We start from the raw sequence: 19,976 nt of genomic DNA, 5'->3' as shown, positions 1-19,976 counted from the left end.
ATGCTCAAGACGACAATACGAAAATTACTAAGAATAAGTAAAAAAAAAACCCTAATAATAAAAATAAAACACGCGGAGCCGCTTCCTCTATAAATGTGCACACATAAAAATCACGTGCCACTATAGCGCCTAAAAGTATGCAATCGGGTGCAATGCGATTGGGCAAGTATTAATTACGAGATGCTGCAATAGTAAATTTTATGACACAAGTGTCAACAACGTGTATGTTCAGACATAAAAATCATTCTAGCTGAATAGTGTTGGTCCTGCTGTGTGTACAGGTCGCGTGAATCATTAAAAAAAAACCGCTTAAGGGTTTTATAGCTGCCTCTAGAAAAACATTCTCTTTGTTTCTGGTGGGTGCACTGCTACGTGGTGCTTTTGAAAGAAAAATGTGTTCGAGAAACACTTCGCTGCTTACCACCACCAAACGAGGTGAATTGGGAATTGCATCCTTCGTTGGTACAATTTTGTCGCTAACAGACACTAGCATCCTAACTACCGATGACGACGCATCATCATCATTATCATTATCGGCCTCCTCTTGCGGATAATTAAACGATCCATCGTTCGAAGCTGAAGTACTACCATCGCGAAGGATGCTTTTTGAACATTTGGGCACTATTGGGGGGAGGGGTGTTGGTTTGAAAGTATCGGAGTAGAGTCCACCGAGGGGAAGAAATAGATAAAAGCATAAGATTAACGTGGAACAAACATTTCGAACGCCACAATAGTTGTACAAAAAGGGGGGCGCTTTGTGCACATGTTGAATCGGCAAGAAAATTTTTCTCTCTCTCTCTCTCTCTCTCTATACATCTTTGCACTTGCCTGTTGTTGGCAGGGCGCGAGGGGTGACGTTATCACTAACCTTTCTGGGTGAGATGGAAATTAAACAGCATCGATGGATCTAGGCCAGTGGGAGCGTTACCGCTGTGAAGCATCATCGTACCGGCCGTTCCGGCATCCGACAAGGATGTTCGTGCACTTGCTCCTCCACCCAAACTACTACCACCACCGCCGCCACCACCCCCGATACCACTCAGCATTCCTGACGACGGGCTGTTGGCGAGTGTACCACAGCTTCCGTTGCTACTGCCTACGCTGGACACATTTAGGCCCCCGTTACTACCAACCACACCGTTCGCACCTTCGCCACAGCTTGGCAGGGACATGCCTCCCAGGGGCGACAGACCCATCGGACTACTGCCGTGCGAGGGGGGTCGCTGCGCCCGGCCACTAACAATGGCTCGCAGCTCCTGCCGCACCAGTTCCGAATGGTTAAGGCTTTGGCCGCTTGAATGTGTGCCATTGCTAAGACCCATACCACCGTTTCCGTTACCGACGCCGCCTCCACCGCCGCCGCTGCCACTATTTCCACCACCGATAATACCACCGTTGAGACCTGCGAATAGAATGCCGTTATTAAGCGACGGGTGGACGGGTCTGGGTGATATCACAGGCACATTTTCCTCAGCTGCCCGGCACGCGACGGACAGAGGGAACGGGTACACACAGGCACGTTTTCAAACATGTACAACGGATGTGTGGATACACATCGCAAAAGGAGTATGAAGATCGCAGATCTGCGTTCAAGACACACACACACACAGGATTGATGAAAGTACAGATGATGATTGAAACGGAGGTACGTACACACGAAGGTGGTGGGGTGGCGGTGTTGTTAAAACCCGGCGCGGTGCAACTTATATACACATTTACATAACGAACAAACAGAAGGAAACACGTACTTGATGAAGGTGGTGGTAGTTGGTGGTGGTAACAGTGGAAGTACCTACAGGACATTCCGGAGTTTTTGTTTTACCTTTTTCTTATACATTTTTAAATTCTTTCACAGGCTTTTGAGCCGGGTTTCTAATTGCAACTCGTTTGTGCAAATCGTTATAAAACCTTGAAACAGATTCAAAAGTACACGGTAAAGAATGAGTGCAAAATTAGCAGGGTAACCGTCACAAATCTGAGAGACAGATTCAAAAATAGTTGGAACATGTTTCAACAAACTCCGGACACCTTGCACCGGACAGTAACTCTCTCGGAGAAAAATCTTCTATATATATACAATTTAATTCTTATCATTTTGAAGCATGGCAATCCCTAAATCAACGTGACATAGCTCGTTGGACCTGGTGATTCGTCTCGCGCATACGAAGGACAACACAAGATCGGTAGAGTTATTCTTTTTTTAAATCACCTTGTACACATTTCTGGTTGAATTAATTACATACATTCAGCCCTCGATTCCCAACGTACAGAATTAGTCACACGGTACACAACATCATACAATTACAACTTAGAATTAGCACACAAACCCCGGTGGAACAGGACAGAACGAAAGCACGACAGCTGAAGAAGTTGGAATAGGATACAGCCAGTGGCGGTAATAGGGAGAGTGGAAGCAGTAATCACACCCACAAACACAAACGCTGCGGACAGCGGAAGGTAACAGCATAGCATTTTTTCCCTGCCGCAAACGACACATTAACAACAATCCCGCACTGGTATGAATGAAATGTGGCGAAGCGAGTCAACTTTTGTTTCCATCCCGTACGTCACATTAGCCAATTGGAAGATGAACAAGTGAATGATGGATGAAACACATACAACAGAGAACAAGAACAATTAAGAAACAAGAACAACACAACAACAGTGTATTGGAAGGGATGATGAGCACGGAGAGAACAGGATGTATGACGCCTTGTTAGCACAACCACGCATAGCAAACACCGCGCACACACGCTTGTCAGCACCACGCAAACGGAGGCCAAACATTTGTCCTTGGTTCAGCAATTCAAACGCAACTCGCACACTCTCACAACTGTCAAGCGATTGTGTATAGGTAGCGACAGGAACATGAACAATATTACTATTTTGCTGTTGGCTTTAGGATAGAAATACATATATGAATGGTCGCATTTTTAACCTTATACATGCCGGTTATGTCGCATGCCGCACCTTATACAATAAATTAGCATCAGAAGCTGAGATGTAGGATTCTATTTTTGATTGCTTAGAACTTTAGCAAACGGATGCCGTATGTTTTTATTAAACAAGGTGCAAGATGATTTGCGATCGTGCAACAGTGCCACTAGTGAGCATTTCACCAAATGATTGCGTATGATCGTATGAACTGGGATCGAATGTAAGGTGCGTCTGAGTTGCGTCGTGGCGAACACTGAGCGTTATTGCATGAGACTCTGTGTGTGTGTGTGTGTGGATATGGATGTGTGCGTGGAGAAATGTTGGTGGTGCTTGGGGGGATGCGGGGTGGGGTGTACATTGCGTCTCTTACCAGTTTGACTGCGATTGAAGTAATCGCCTGGTGAGCTCGCCGTATGCTGCTGCATTGCTGCCGCATTGCCGAACATCATACCGTAACCGGTGGCATCCGGACCGGGCCCATGTCCACCGTACGCGGAACGGGGCGATCCTGCGAAAACAGCTATCTTTTAGCATGGTTCTTGTTCTCGTAAATCCGTAACTAGGATGGACCTAGCTGGTTTGTTATTGTATTTTAACTAGATCTTTCGAAAAGGTTTTCGTTGTATTTCCATTGACTAAAGGTTCGCTCTTCACCTTCGAAACATAACCTCTCATCGGCCTCCTATTTTCAAACAGGGCTACGGTACATTTCCAACCGGCAACCATCGCCAATTGATTGACCATTCAACCGGCGGGAAGTGTCAAGAAAACTTCACTGCAAAAGCGATGCAATCTACTAAAGTAAGCTCGCGGGCCGTGTACTAACCTGGCAAGTGTTGAGTGGATTGCGGAGGCACACTGCCTTGCCGCTGGAGCCTCATCTGCTGGTTGGCATAGACGGGATTGGCAAAGTTTGGTGCGGACACGCCGACAGGTGAGGGGCTCGGTGGGCCAGGAAACCCGCCACCGTCCACCATTGAGCCACCGAACGCGCTTTGCTGCCGGGGCGTTCCAGGACTGTTAAGCGTACCGCGCTGCCTTTGAGGTGGACCGACAAACTGTCGGTTCGGAGCATTCGGATTAAATCCGCCCACGGACTGTAAAAAAGGAAACATTATCATCTGGGGGACTCTTCTCCACTTGAAGAGGGTAACTGTCTTACCGAAAGCTGAGCATTCAGCATAGGATTTTGTTGCTGAATCGATAGCCTTGCGTTCGCGTTCTGTTGCCACTGCTGCTGCTGTTGCTGCTGCTGCTGCTGTTGTTGCTGCTGCTGCTGCTGTTGCTGAGGTGATTGCCCCGAAACGACCACATTCGGTTGGTTGACCGGTTGGCCCCCAACTCCACCACCGAACGGTGGTGGTTGGCGCGGTGATAGCTGTTGATTGACGTTGCTACCTGCATTGCCAAACCCGGACACCATCTGCTGCAGCTGAGGAGATAGACGATGGCCTGGATTGTTGTTGAACGGGTTGCCTTGGAATCCTGAAAGCGGAAAGGGCAGAAGCATTTTGGTTTAGAAAAGATTCGTTTTGTTTCCGAAAAAAAATCCTAACCGCCACGTACCTGCTTGTTGCGGACTAAGTTGCGTCCTTTGACTTGGACTCAGCTGTTGCTGCATCAGGCTCGGCGAAAATCCGGGACTAAGCTGTGAATCCGGTACATTATTTGCTCGCGTCAGCGTAACGTTGGGAGCTACAACGAATAACAAAAAACAATGCTGTAAAACCTCAATTGCTTTCAACAATGGCTCAAACAACTTACGACCAAGGTCTGAGTTTGCTGTCGGGTTCACCGTAACCACCATCTGCTGCTTCTGTTGCTGCTGCAGCAGACGCGTTCGCTGTTGCTCCTGCAACATACGATGATCCCGACTTTGATGCTGCAGCTTCTGCTGCATTGCAAGCAAGTTCTGCGGTACGACGGGATTCGCGTTACCTAGCTGACCCTGCGGTGGTATCCGCATCCGCTGCGTGTACACTGGCGGTGGTGTAAAGTTTTGGTTTGGCCCCGCTTGTGACGATTGCTGTTGCAAACTGGTGCCCGGATTGAGTCCTGGGCCACCAGTGCCCGCACCACCACCGGCGCTGCCCGAACCGCCAGGACCCACCAAACCTGTTGGGCCACTGCCAGGCGGACCACCTACAGGACCCATACTGCCCGGTCCACTGCCACCGCCCGAACCCGCACCGTTGTTTGCTCCTCCGGCCATCGTGTGCATTGGGTAGGCTGGCGGACTTCCGCTGAACTGTGGTTGGGGCTGTGGTTGTAATGGAGAGCTGACATTTTCGTACTGCATTAACGATTTCTGGATGGCATTGATTGCCAACTTTTCTTGTATATCCGGTTGGCTCGACTGCGACGGTACAACCGACGATGTAGACGATTCAATTGGACTTAAGCCTGAAATAGAAGAAAACGATTGTATGATGAGGACATTGCTGTAACCGCTCACCCAAGGCACAGCGGGCAGTAAGTAAATTCATTGATTCAAATAGCAATTCGACCAATCTTAAGTCTTACTACTGTAAGTTCAAATCGGATATGGAAATAAAATGTTTGTGTTTTAAAGTTAACCCATGGAGACGCCTAGTACTTTGTACATCAGATGTAATGCGGGGTTGATAAAAAAAAAAGCCAGGATAGGGTCACCGGGCTGTAAAAATTGTTCCCTCCGCCCTCCCCACTTACCTAAGATACTGTTGAGTTCACTCTCGGCAAAGTCGCCCTCCGGTGCAATCTCAATCACGTGATTAAGTATTTCGTTGAGCTCCGGGTCCCACTCCGTCACGAGTTGCGTCGAGGTGGCGGGCGTCGACGTTGCAAACGAACCGCTGCCACCGCCAGCCGACCCGATGCCGGAGTCCTGGATCGCGGGCGAAAAGTTTTGCTGCCGCTGGGCGGCCAACATTTGCTGCTGTTGCTGCTGCTGCTGCTGCTGCTGCATCATCGATGCCTGCGTATGGTGCTGCTGTTGCGGATGTTGCGAATGATGCTGCTGCTGCTGCTGCTGCTGCAGGTGCTGTTGGTGCGTTTGGGGGTGTTGATGATGGTGCTGCTGTTGCTGATGGTTGAGGTAGATATCGGAGGATGTTGGAGGTTGCTGCGATTGAGAAGGCATAGCTGATTTGCGCATCTGCTGCTGTTGCTGCTGCTGCTGCTGCTGGAGGCGCATTTGGTTCAGCTGTTGTACTTGTTTTAAATTATTGTTGCTAGTGGTTAGATTGTTATTATTCAGCGTTTGGTTCGGCGCCGTCGAACTCGACACGTTTGCTAGCTGCCGAGCCAGCCCGGAGTTGGGTATGTCCGGGATGATGCGATTGAACGGCATGGCCGTTTGCATTGGCATTGGTGCTTTGGACGGGTTGGCCAGCAAGGAGGCCAGCATCTTGTTGCGCTCGCGCAACTTTGACGGCCTGTTGTCCGTTCGCTTGACCGCCGCCCCTTCGTCTGGCTCGGTCGAAGGTCGCTTTCGGTCATTGCTTTGTACCTGTAGCTTCTGGATGAGTTCTTCGTTGTTCAATGGCGGCGGATAATGCTCCTTTGGCTCATCCTAGGAAGGAGAAAGCATAACAATGTGCGTGTTAGTTGCATATGCTGGAAGTGGCTTAGTTGCTAATGCCTCTCTATATGTATACGGATCGTTGCAATAAATCCACAGTGAACGTATTTTTGTAGAGAATTAATTTTCCCATGTGCTTATATAGTACAGAAAAAATATTACACATACACAGAGCAATTACAGTGTTCGTAACAAAAGCTTCCGGAAACTAAAGAATACGAACAAACGCAATCCGTTCAAATGGTTCATAATCTAGCTTATGTCGCTTTCCATCGTGTGGTGTGGGCAAACAAATTGGTATGTTTTGTTTCGCTTCCTGTTTAACCAGTTCAAAACGCGACCGGACAACACTTACTTTAACCTTTTGCAGCTGCTTAAGAAGTTCGCTCGGACCTTGTCGGTTGCGGGCGTCACTTTCGTCGTCATCACTTTTGTCGTTGAGCAGCTGGAATATTATGGTTGAGTGTGGAGAAGGGTTAAACATGAGTATCATGTTTATCGCTTTCGTAATTTCGCTAGTATCTAAACACCATTCGTGCCAATCTTTATTAGAGCGTGAGTGTGGTTAGAACGGTAGGCAGCAAACTATAAGTCAAACTTAAACGGGGCTTGTTATCAACCAAAGCCTAGTACTGGTGGTTAAACGATACACGAGCGGCAAACTAGCTTTAGATAAATCAGGTAGTTAGTATATGGTGGATATGTTAGAACACAGTGTGTGGTGGGAAACGCGCAATGCGCCAAATCTATACAAAAATGTGAGTTTGTGTGTGTCTTTCAATCAAATGGATAAAGAATTGAACAGCGTAAGATCGAGGCTCGATCACAGCCTTAGTTTGAACTAGATGAGAAGAGAAAACGTTGTATGTGTAGATGGAGTTGTACAAAACACCAGAGTAACGCGTGCTCGAGTGAAAGTAATTGAAGAAAACAAAGCATTTCACAAAGAAAAGAAGCAGCATGTTGTGCAAAAGTTCAGAAAAATCTCACAATCGAACTACAAACGAACGTAACGAGCTAGAGAAAGTAAGTGCTGACAGAAGGCAGCAGTAGTATCCGTACCTGTAATAGCATATTGTTGCTACTGGCTTTACTATTCTCATTTCCCGCTGCCCGGGCCGTTAACCCGAGCCCACTAACACCACCACCACCACCACCACCATTATTACTACCCTGCGCTGGCGTTCTAACCGATTGAGGTATACGTTGTGAAAGAGAGGCGGTATTTACTTTATTGCCATTACTATCCTTTTCTTCTTCGGAATTTAGCAAGCCCTACAAAAGGAAACCACAAATTATACGAAACAGAAACAGAGAGGAAGAGAAGAATAGAAACATACGATAAGAGGATTGGATGGTAACATGGAACGATAGTAACAGGGAGTAAAGGACGAGAAAGAAAGAGAGAGAGATAGGGAGGCAGACTAGTACATGAAAGTGATCGTAAATAGGATGATTCTTGATCCCAAAAACTGTCTCGAACCGTAGTACAATCTCTGTGGTTGAAGTTCCAAAACAGAGCTACAATTATAAGTCGCCCACTGGGTGTCATAATTCAGAGTTAGAGTAGAGAAGTGATTGCTTCAATTTCTATCTGTGATCATCAGTTTTTCGTTGATCGTATAGAGTATCTTAAAACCCTTAGGATGAATTTTTTTAAATTGATTTGGTTTACATTTTCCCATACAAAACTGTAAAAGAAATCTTTAAAAAGATTTTTTGAGGAATCCAAACATATCTGGCAAACTATCAATGAAGTGTGGAACCTATTCAATAGTATCTGGGAAAATGTAAAACAACTCCAGGATACCTTATGGTAACTCAAATGCATAAGAATAATACAAAATCAGTTCAAACACCACCTGCAGGCATATAGGTCAACTCATTCCAGTACGGGATTGTGAAGTAGCCAATGCAAGATTGGCGATGGAGCATTACCAAAAAAAGAGTACGATAACAAAGATCTATTCAAAGTTTTCAAACAATCAGTTAAAGCAATTGCCGTGCTATTTTTTTCTTTAACGAATTTATAAGAAAGCACATGTTGGTTTCTTAAAGATTCTTAATAATAGCTTAGTAGAGTTGTGATAAATGTTTGAAAACATAGTTCATTTGTTAGAAAATTTGGTAAGTATTTTGTTTTGCTTGATAAATAGTTCATACTCATGCAAAGAAGATAAGATTGTAATATATTTGGATTGCAAGTCACGCAAGTCAATTTACCATACCGAATACCCAACTAAAAAAATCAAAAGTTTAAGTATGTTATTACTATAATTATGAGCTTATTAGTATATTGTTATTTACTACCAATACAGCTTATGTTGTAGCTAACGCCTAACACCGAAGGATTAATACATATGCAATACCCCCAAACAGCTAAATACGAGCATTGGTAAAATTTGTTTAGCGGTGCACGTTTACATACCTTCAAAATTCGATTAGGATTCCGATGGTCATGGTCCATATCCAACCCGGATGAGGATGAGGCATTTGAGTGAGGTCGTTTGGTTGTAAGCAGATTCCGCAACCGCTCGGAATCGTGCGTGTTCGTTGGTGGTTGCGCTTGTTGCTGAAGATGCTGCTGTAGATGCTGCTGCTGTTGCTGCTGCTGCTGCTGGTGATGTTGCTGTTGTGGATGTTGCGGCTGTCGTTGCACCATCTGCTGCGACGGCATCGCCGACTGATGCTGCTGCATTGGCGACATATGGGGATGATGGTGTTGCTGCTGCTGCTGCTGCTGCTGCTGCTGAATGTCCTGCAACTTATCCTTGCTATCGTCGAACGGGAACTGAAACGCGTTCCCTCCGAACGGCGTTCCAGTGTTGTTGTTGTTGTTGGTATTACTGTTATTGTTATTGTTGTTGTTCAGGGATAAGCTAGGATTGATGAGGTTGCCGCCACTACTGCTACCCCCCGGCGCTCCGCTATTGTTCGACGGCGAAGGCATTCCGCCCATCGTGTTGCCTGAGTAGTACGGCGTCATCGGTGACGCACACATCGGTGCGGCCGCTGGGCTGTATGCGCTGACGGACGGTGGTCGAGGAGTGCTGACCGGAGTGACGCTGGTACGGGAGTCGGGTCGTGAGTCCCACCCAACACCAACCGCCTCCATGTCGAACGTGGAATGTGGAAATTCGAGCTCAAAGTCTGTGTTGAAGAAGTTACTACTGTCGGACGATGGTGCGCACAGCAGCGACGAAGAGTTGGGATTACTTCGCGGCGATACTATCGAGCTCATCGAGACCGCCGGACCCATGCCGGTATTGCCGCCTCCCGTACCCATGCCGATAGGCGTTCCCGGTGTTCCGCCACCGGGGCCCGTCGTCATACCACCGCCCGCGGACACACTCATACTGCCTCCGGTCATTCCGCCAGAACCGCCGAGCAAACTGGATGTGCTGGCGGAATTGCCACTGCCGGCACTCCCTCCATTCAGCACGCTCGACATTAGCGGTCCACCCATATTACTAACACCCTGTGTGATTTGGGCCATGTGACGAGCTACGACGTCGTTGGCACCGTTTAGGCCGCCTCCTGTCACCGAGCTGCTCGTGCTTGGCATCAGCAGCCCCATGGATGAGGATGAGGTAGGATTGCTGCTACTGCCGTTGTTATTGTTAATGTTGCTGCCGCTCATTGCCGCACTAAGGCCACCACTGCTGCCACTTCCACCGCCCATCACCATTCCCCCGCTGCTGCTGCTGCCATCCGCCGAGAGCATGGCGACTTCATTTTCCGTCAGCACGGTACAGATGGCCATTATGAAGTCGGACTCGTTTGGTTTTGCGCTGCGGAAGAGCTTCGACTGCGTCTTCACGTGCACGTACACGTCAGGTCCACCGAGCCGCAAACGGTAGGTCAGCTCGTGCGGCGTTCCGTTCGACGCGCGTACATTGCCGAGGTGCTCGTTCAATCGCGGCCGGTCCTGATAGTGGCAGATGTCGTAGATTGACCGAATGGTTTCTTTGGTAAAATTTCCTGCAAACTGTTTCCTTAGGGTCGATGAGTTATAATCTGAAAAGACAGTGAGACACCATCAGGCGATTAATGTCCGCCAACTTGCACAGAAAAGAAAGTCAGCAGCCCGACAAACCGTTCGAAACTTACTTATAATGTTACCACTAGTATCCAGCTTTAGTGTTAGCTGTTCGTCCAGCGTTTGTGGCATGGTGGTAGTTTCTATGGTTGCCTGATCGTCCTCGGGTAGTGTAATTAGACAAAGCACCGAGGACGATTCCTCCGTATCATCCTTCACGGGAGCAGAGATGATGAGCAGATCCTTGTACTTTTCCAAGCGCTGCTGCTTCTGCTCGATCGTTTCGTTTGCCCCTTCTGGCGCCCTCAGTAACCAACGAATTTTAGTACGTATGGTACGCTTTGGCGTCTGATAGAACATCTGCGGCGGAGGAGCATAAGCAGGGTTAGATTGGAAATCGTTGCTCCAGCAAGCAGTGGTACTCACTTCATTTTGATCCCAGTTTAGCTCAAACGAATTCTTATTTAAAATAGGACTCAGCTTTGAATGATCACCAGTATGCAGGTACGAATATATAGACTGTCCGTGGAGCTCCGTGCGCGAGTAGTGCAGTACGTCGCGGACGTTCTCCGTGGCACATTCGATCACACCCTCCGAGTTGATCTCCAGCAGGGCCCAGCCCACGTTCGAGATGTAATGTTGCACTGCCTCGAAGTAGGCTGACTTTTCCGGCGAGTGGCCGTTTACCGAGGGTTCCGGTAGCGGCGGTTCAGTGGATGACACTTCTCCCTGTTGCACCGGGTGCAGTTTGCAGGAAGCAGAACAATCCGGTGAGCATTTGGAACACCGCGAACCAGTGAGATTCGGGTTTCCTTGCTCTAGCATATGACGAAACTGCAAATAGACGAAGAGGTAAGTTAGTTTCTTGTTTATTCCCTGCAGATTGGACATATTTTATTTCACTATCAAGCTAAGGTAGATCTTTTACTACGGTCGAGTTCTACACCCGACAGCAAAGCAGCAACGCACTACGGTCACAAATGAAATCAAACAAAACAAAACACGATGGTACATAACAGCACAAGAATTGCGTTGCTAAAAATAGATTCCCTCCAATCAGCAGCTTATCCGTGGTAAGTGGCGTCTTGGCGCCTTGGAACATGAATTCAAACCTTTTTTCACTGAACGCCATCCTCAGTCTACCGAACGAAATGATAATGGACAATGTAAGAACTGCATAGGCTATTCCTATCGATGGCGTTGGTATAACTAATCAGTATACAAACAAGCAGACAGTATAGAGGAGGAGTACACTGCTGATCACGAAAAAGCTGGCCATTTAAGCTGCGCAGCGCACGCTGGTTAGCTTTACATTAAGGAGATGTCCTGAGATCCTAACCCTGCAGCAGGAGCAGTAGTGCAACAGTGGGGATGGATGCAGGTGCTGTGAACTTACCGTTCGTACAACTTCACTTAGTATCGCCGCTTTGTCTGGTTTGCAAGCGGTCATATCCCGCTTGATCTGCAGAAACTCGCCAAGTTGTTCAATGTACTCATTTTCTAGCTCTCGGCGACGTTTCTCGTTGTTGCACTTATTTATCTGTGACTGTGGCTGCTGTTAGGAAGAAGACGAAAGAGACAAAACAGTTAGAAGGGTGGATTCTAAACCAGTAACTAGGAGATCGGTCGTTCTTACCTTCGCGTCTGGTTTGCGGCGAATCTTTTTCGATGCGGTAGGCGGACAGGCCACGGATGGTACGACGACATTCATTATTTTTGACTGACTCTGCAGTTGTGATGCTGGAGCTGCTCCCGGTGTAGCTGTGGCGGCGGCGGCGGCGGCTGCTGATTGCGTCGCGTTGATTTGGTTTTGCAACTGAGCTGGTGAGTGCTGCTGCTGGACACTGGAGGAATGTTGTTGTTGTTGTTGTATCGGCAGTGTTGAGGCTGACAGTCCACCGAGTCCACCCAAACTTTGGCCACCGGTTTGCGATGCGGAGTAGAACGATGCTTGAGACGATTGCGTTGACTGCGACAGTTGTGTATGCACAAGCCACTGGTCCGGCAGTGGTAGTTCACATGGGCCAAGCCTGTCAGGTAGCGAAAGGAAAGAAGGGCGAAAAGAGCATAGGTTAGTACAGTTTAACGGCGCGCGGTTTCATTTCCTAGCGGTTGAAGATTTTGAGACACGCTTCATGATGATGTGACACCGCCGGCACACCGGTGTTCCATCCTTCCGTTCCGGCGGCTATCGGAGAGTCTTACTTGCTTCGCTTGTATAGTGCGCGCTCCCGTATCTCTGTATAATCGTAACTTGCGCAATCAGCAGTTATCAGCATGTGAAGACCCACGACCACCTTCCATCCCGGGGTGTAGAGTGTTTCAAGATTATGGGTTTTCTGTGAGCGTGTTACAGTGTCGTGTAAATTAGATGATTTCTTTGTCAAACACATCGCCCGTGGTGCGCACCTTTGTGAAGGTTCGACAATCAATTTGCACGACACACGGTTTGTTGTAAACGATGAATGGTATATTTTGTGGGCTCTCCCCTTATCATGGGTAGATGGCAAACGGGCTACCAAATTCACCACAGCCGTTCATCAACTTTATCGGCTTGACTTAGGATCGCGAATCATAACCGAACACCTGGCAAAAGATTGCGAACGGGTCTAGCGGAACGGCACCTGCGACAGGATGTGGCAGTTGCAGAGAGCAAAAAAAAATGCTTCCTAAGAAACCTCACCCGTCTGGACGTAAGTCACGTTTGCTCACACTAAACACTTCTAAATTGTGTCCCAAACCACCGATCCGATGATGTTCCATTCGCAGTCAGCACATTTTAAAAACAGCAACAAACCTATAGCACGCTGGTACGGCTGTAACGCTCGCCGTCCTGCTACCCCGACGACTCATCTCTGTTCCTCGTTTGGGGTTTGTTTTAAATTGTGACCGTTAAAATTGCTTCCAGGCATAGGTGTGCGTGTATATTACGAGGCCCGTAACGGCACTTTGTTGAACCACACAAAAATGAATCAATTCATCACCACATACAAACAACCGTCAACACTCCACACGTTCACTGCTGTTTTGTGGACGGAAAACGGATCTTGCCAACCTGCTGCGGCGGCGACGAGACTCTAGTGGACACAGGTCCACCCACGGCAAACAACTGAGCCCGTGGACCGTGCGGTTTATTCGATTTATTTATTACACCCTAAGGTATGTTATCAGTTTACGGCGGTTCAAGTTTCTACCTTGCGCCCTCAATTCTTCTCGTTTCCTTCCCTTGCGGGCACACACTTGTTTCATCCGCACACGTTGGGTAGTGGGAACACACAACCGCTCAACCGCTGGGGGTATGGATGTAGGAATTTAGTTCCTTTGGTGGAGCCGTGGATGATACTGTGCCCTGGTATTGCAGGGATAAGGTAGGGGTCCATTGCCGGTGGTCAATTCGGATAGGAAATGAATTATCATTTTAGCAGACTTATCACGTTTCTGGCTGCGTGGGCTAGAATTGACTTTTTTTTTCGGGGCGGATATAAATGTGGGGGATCAACTTCATTACTACATGCATCGATTGGAACGTGCTTTAAATAGGACTCGGGACATTAAACAACTAACCATATTGAATGGCGAATAATTTGTACATTCATTATCCTGATGTGGTTTTACGTACAAACAGTAAAACTTCATGACTTTATAAGTTTATTTGAAGCCCTTACTGTCATTGTGAATTACACAAAAACCCTCCCAGTATTGTTTGACAGCAAGGTTCACAATTTTTACTTCACGACAAAACCCTCACCTTGCTTGAGTGCTTCTTTTGTTTTAAAATGAAGCACAACACATTAAAGGGCAGTAATGTACACAATTATTCTTGTGTGCCATCGTTTAAGCGATTGTCCAATGCGGACAATTCTGAAGGTGGGTAGGTGCAGCATCACTCACAATGGGCTCGCGAATTAATGCGGCGCCAGGTAAAGCACCAACAGTAAAGCATCTGAAGCACAAACGAAATTGTCCAAACATGGAGTTTGGTCGTTTCGTCAAGGGAACCAACTACGCTAGGAAAGGATTGAAGCTAGTTTGTCATTGCTGAGCGGCGTATGCCCTTGCCCAGCTGGTGGAGTATGATTCATCACGGAAATCCATTGGAACTGCGCGACAATTTATGGAAGTGTTCTTATGAGTTATTTAAGTAACTCAACTCGCATCATATAGTCTCTTCCATAGATCAATAAGATCAAACAGCAAAAAAGTTACTTATCTTTTTCAAATTACACAGTGATCTAACTCACCAGCAAATCATCTCGGATAGGTTTTATAGAAACTACACAAACTTATTCTTCTTTGCCTTTTGCGTTCTATTTAGTATAAACACTCACTATTACCATTAACTAGGTACCCCAACAACACAAAGAAAACAAAGACACACTATAAATCCTCTCAACTCTACCTCCAAGTCGTTACTGCGTTTGCCACCAGCTATGCTGCTCATAGTCATTATAAAGGAGTTTCCCAGCTCCTGCATGATGTGCACAGTCGCGAGTATGACGGCACATTACTCACGATGGTGAAATTCGGAAGTGAATATCTCCCCCAACATGTGCTCTGGTAGAATAACGATCACTCGAACAGCTAGCTTAACGATCGCTTAGAGCATGCAGAAGAAAGGAAGACAGCAATGAGTCGCACCGAAAAATAACATAATCAATAGAAGTGATAACTTCGGAACTTAACTAACGATCAGGTAACTTCACGATCAACCACGAAAATTGTTACAAACACACCAACACACCCCGAAAAGCGTGTTTTGTGGAGGGAAACACACACAAAAAACCCCCCAGCGACGAAATTAAACGTTACGGATCCCCGCAAAAGAAGTGGGTCAAGTTCAGAGCGACGAATTCCAACTCCATTGCAGATATATACGGCCACGGCAGCAGCAGCAGCAGCAGATTGGCGTGCAAAAGCCACTCTCGCCTTACGTCATAATATTGTTGTTGGGTGTTTCATTCACTTGCACCACAGCACAGCGTATTCTCGCTCGCTCGGTCGCATGAGTGTTGTATCCAGCTAGTACTACATATCGCCATAACCGTTTAGCAGGTGTTTAAGGGGCTCAAATGCGCCCCAACTTTATTTAAACGACGAGGACGTTTTGGAAAATATTAGGAGCTCTATAAGAAAACGATTTCAGAATTCGATATATGCCTCTTAGGACTTGAATATCTCAACTGACCACATCCATTACGGACCACATTTAGTATGAGTATGTCATGTAAAAAGATCTTCAAAAAATTTGAATCAGCTGTTTCTTTGTCTACACCACTAGGTCATTTCTGCAACGAGCTAGATAGCGTCTCGTCTATTTGTGTCGGCGATTCTACCTTCTGATTGTTTACCCTGGCGCTGTGTACCCTTCCCTAACATGACGACGATACTTTGTGTTGCAATTCATTTAAATGCAACAGCGTAAGTTTTGTACGTAAGTATGTGTTTGATTAATTAAAATCCTTTGTAAGGCACCGATCAGAAGAAGTGATTAATCAAACTAACGAAAGAGAACACACTGATCTTCGTCATCAAACAATGCGGCGTCATCTTCGTTTGGCGATCTTGAGGAAGAGCTAGTGCCATCTTACCAACTTATCGCGTCCACAGTGCAGTAGTGTGTGGTGGTCAATTGGTGGTAGGCATTTACTCTCGCAATTTTCAACCGATCAAGGTACAATACCGTGTAACACAACATCCGAGCGTCGCTGCTTTTTTCTTCTCCATTCGCTATCTTGAACGGCCGACGGTCGTTTGCAAACCACTTTGTGATCACTTGCCAGCTTCTCTCGCTGTCTCTCGTGTGTCTACGCAAAAAAACACTTTCCATCTCTCTGTCCGTCAAAGTGGACCGAGGTGCGTTTACGTGCTGCCGGCCGCCCGCGCGAGGTGTTCTTCTTACGGGGAGATGGTGCACCCCAATCGGTGTCAGTGGGTCACAGTCAAATCGTGTGACCGTCGACGTCGCCCGCCAAGTTTACTTGGCGGGTCCCTTAAAGCCGGGACTATGGTTCGGTTCGAATGTGTTGGTGAGTTTTTTCGTTCACAAACACAAACGTTTTCGGTAGGACTAGTCAACAACTTCAGACGGTAGTGCACACACACACAAACGAAAGCAACGGCGTCGATGCAGTGACGAACAGTAAGTACTGCAACCTATTGCATGAATTGTGCAGATCATCATGCCGGGGTGACGCATGCAATACGTCATGTAATGTGCGACTTTGTTCAAATTTTGTTACGAGTATTTAAGTGAAAATATTACATCCAGTGAATCAAAACTCAATTTTCTCGAAACCCGAGTGGAGAGCTTTTTACTCAATTTTCTCCCCCCAGAGGGCCGGCATTCGCTCCGAGTGCTGTAAAGCTTTCGGTCGGTTGCTTGCTGGCGGCACAAGCATCGATTAAATGCTGGTACACAGTGTGTGAGTAGTTGAGTGGAAATATGAGCGTGTGTGCCGCCGGCGGTTTGTTATGCAAATCCGGTGACGATGGCAACCTGCGAAGCGGAAGCGACTGGCGTTTTTCACTGCGGATGTGACAGGGGGAGGAGAGGGGGGGGGGGGGGGGGGAGGAACCGAACCGGGCGGTTGGCAAAGAAGGAAGCATGGTGCTTCATTTTCACCCAACATTGGAAAGGACCAAGGAATAGCCCAATTACGATGATTGCTGTAAGTGTGTGTTGGTAAAGGAGGGCGGTGGGGGATGGATGATGGGAGGTGTGAATGTGTCATGGAGATTTTTATTGGGAGCCACTTTACCACTTTCGTTCCTGCCCAATAACGCTTCGACCCTGGATAATATTAAAACTGATCCATGATGGTGTTTGACATAAGGTTCGGATTCATCTGTAGATCCGAGGTCTTCTTTCAGATATTCTTCAACATTTCAATTGTTCTCAACATAAATAAATTTGATAATTTTCAATCACCAGACGATAAAGCCCCAAAAAAGTTATTATAATCCCATACCACCAATCAAAACAGTCAACATTAATGGGCTGAGGCAACTGGCTGGAAGTAGTTCAGTAGTTACCCACGCTCAAAGCTTCGGTTCCACCATCCGTAAACATTTGGCTGAATGGTGGTGCCAGAGAGAGGGTCATAAATTTTTGAAGTGGTAAAATTGCGGAGCTATTCTCATCCGTATTTTGGTGGCGAAACACTTGCAAATGAATAATGCGCCTCCATCAAGCTGGGAGATTGCCCAAATGATGCTTACAATAAAATGTGAGTATTGGAGTTGTAATTGAAACGATCATAAATTTTGAGCACTTGAGCTCCGTCAGCCGAGAAAAAAAACCCTTTTGTGGTGAGAAAATAAGCCAAACCGAGTGAGCTATCTCTGCCTCCTCCCCTCTGGGTTGGCGGGAGAGGGTGTTCACAGAGTTGCCGAGTCAAGTGGTGGTTTATGGACAAAATAGAAAATGAAAACTTACAAAGCACACCGGATCCATTATTACCACACGGCGACGTGTATATAACGCAACAAATGTTGTCTATTCGAGCGACTCACGAAATATGTGAGGAGTCATCGAGGGAGTTTTTTTGTGTGCCTCTTAAAGACAATACCGACACACACAGACACAGACTACACAAAGACACCTCCTCGGCGGAACTAAGATCATCCGGATGTCGTAATCGTGACGATGAGCCGCGCTTTCGTAGCTGGTGGAAAGTGAAGAAAACCGAAAAGGCTCTCCCCCCGAAAACAAAAACCCCCAAACCGATTCAACTGGCTAAGTTTTTATATCATACCAGTTTATATCACCCTCTCCCCCTCTCCCTGCCAAGGTCTTGCATAACACCCGGAATTTGAAAGTTTTCACCCACCGGAGGAAAAAAAAAGGTGGCGATGACAACAAAACGGGGCCGTGTAAAAAGGCTGAGCAGCGAGCGTAAGCGAAAGCCCCACAAATTCTGCCATGTTGCGGAAACAGTGGTAACACCAACAGGTTGTTGGTTATTGTAAATTTAAATTTAAAAGCGTTTTTTCCCCGAAAATAAAAAAAAAAACTCCAGCTAGGTTTCGTACCCCGCCCCCCTGCCGATGGTGGACAAAAAATGCTAAAGAAAGCTTTACTTTGTGTAAAAAGCGTGTACCAACGGCAAAGGGAAAGCGCGCGCGAGAGCTCTCGATTTCGACGGCTCGGCCGCACGCGCGCACAGTGGAAGGGCTATTATAAGGGTAAACATGTACGTCAGATGCCTTCGTAACTAGCTCATTGCCATTGTTACGGCGTCAAGATCATCCATCCCATCGAATCGCAATGCCACCCATACACCGAGTGAGCCCCAAGCACCAGTCGACACACATCAGTTGGAATGCGCAGTCGCGTGCAGATACACAAATAATGTCGATTTGCACCTTCCCTTGTAACTTCACACACATCAACCACAGAAATAACTAAGTGCTCTCTCTCTCTCTCTCTCTCTCTCTCTCTCACTGGTTTCTCTCCATTTAATTTAACACACACAACAAACCCTCCCACAATTCCCCAAAGGCCGTTGAGGAACTAAAATTTGGTATGAGGCACAAAATCAACCCTCCCCAAAGTTGATATTTTATCCACTCGTCTTGACGCCATCTACGCCTCTTCGAGCATCTTATATTTTAGAGGCCATCGGTGGGTTTTGTCACACGATCGTGTGCGTCCTTTCCACCCGCTTTCGTTTTCCATTCCGGACACTTTCTCTCCCCGGATCCCAGAGCGTGGAGAAAACATGCGTCCGTCCGCCGGTCCGTCGGTGGGAGTAGTAGGCGCGCTTGTCGCGTCTCTGAACGATGTGCTCCACATAATGCGCGAGACAGACAGACAGACGAGAAGATCAGGGCCTATATAAATAGGATTGTTTTCTCGGTTGGTTGAAACGGAAAGTGAAACGTGATCATTACGTGGCCGCATTGCGCGGGCGCGCGCTCGATCGCTCGTGGTAGAACGAGACCAGCGGACATTGCAAATCGCGCGACGATTTCACACGCTTTGACACGGGGAGCCGCCAGTGAATGTTTAACGCGCTTTCTCTCTGTCCTCCCCTCTCGACGAGTGTGATACTCGCCTGATTTCCACATTTCGCAACCAACATCGTTTTAGCTTGTTTTGTGATAAGAGAAAATAGATGCACAGCCATCATAACTTTAGCTTAAGACCTATGTCACATAATCGACGGCCGCGCAAGCAGAAATGTCACTGAAATCCTCGGTGAACTTCAATATATGCTCCCTACACACACACACACACACAGACAGACGCGTAGGGTTGCTTACATTTTCTTTTCTCTTTCACTTTGGCGTGATTTCATCGTGAGCTTCCACAGATGACGACCTACTTTGGGGGATTGCCTTCATCATTGACCCGATTATATTCATGCGTACATACACATGCACCCTTCATGTTTTTGTTTTTGTTTGATCATTTTTTCTTCTTGTATTGTTGCTTGC

The 19,976-nt window shown here is 47.1% G+C and overlaps 1 protein-coding gene across 16 annotated transcripts in view; it reads right to left on the bottom strand.

The window, feature by feature from the left end:
- Positions 1–19,976, bottom strand: part of LOC118511597 (neurogenic protein mastermind) — a 107,980-nt gene that overhangs the window by 4,436 nt on the left and 83,568 nt on the right. For 3 of the 16 annotated variants that reach the window (XM_036054865.1, XM_036054863.1, XM_036054864.1), the window contains exons 4-16: positions 12,175–12,568; positions 11,935–12,090; positions 10,610–11,372; positions 8,928–10,516; positions 7,562–7,774; positions 6,855–6,944; positions 5,629–6,490; positions 4,702–5,340; positions 4,504–4,632; positions 4,100–4,422; positions 3,764–4,034; positions 3,308–3,457; positions 869–1,402 (exon numbers count right to left, since the gene is read on the bottom strand). In XM_036054865.1, the coding sequence (XP_035910758.1) occupies positions 869–1,402; positions 3,308–3,457; positions 3,764–4,034; positions 4,100–4,422; positions 4,504–4,632; positions 4,702–5,340; positions 5,629–6,490; positions 6,855–6,944; positions 7,562–7,774; positions 8,928–10,516; positions 10,610–11,372; positions 11,935–12,090; positions 12,175–12,568 (6,113 nt within the window). Of the gene's footprint in view, positions 1–868; positions 1,403–3,307; positions 3,458–3,763; positions 4,035–4,099; positions 4,423–4,503; positions 4,633–4,701; positions 5,341–5,628; positions 6,491–6,854; positions 6,945–7,561; positions 7,775–8,927; positions 10,517–10,609; positions 11,373–11,934; positions 12,094–12,174; positions 12,569–13,335; positions 13,624–14,779; positions 14,882–19,976 lie in introns of those variants that run through there. The other 13 variants (XM_036054867.1, XM_036054868.1, XM_036054876.1 and 10 more) reach the window with 13 other exon arrangements.

Source organism: Anopheles stephensi, chromosome 3 (assembly GCF_013141755.1).
Source record: "Anopheles stephensi strain Indian chromosome 3, UCI_ANSTEP_V1.0, whole genome shotgun sequence".
Taxonomy (NCBI): domain Eukaryota; kingdom Metazoa; phylum Arthropoda; class Insecta; order Diptera; family Culicidae; genus Anopheles; species Anopheles stephensi.
Note: the sequence above shows the minus strand (reverse complement) of the source record. Positions and strands in the feature narration are given on the sequence as shown.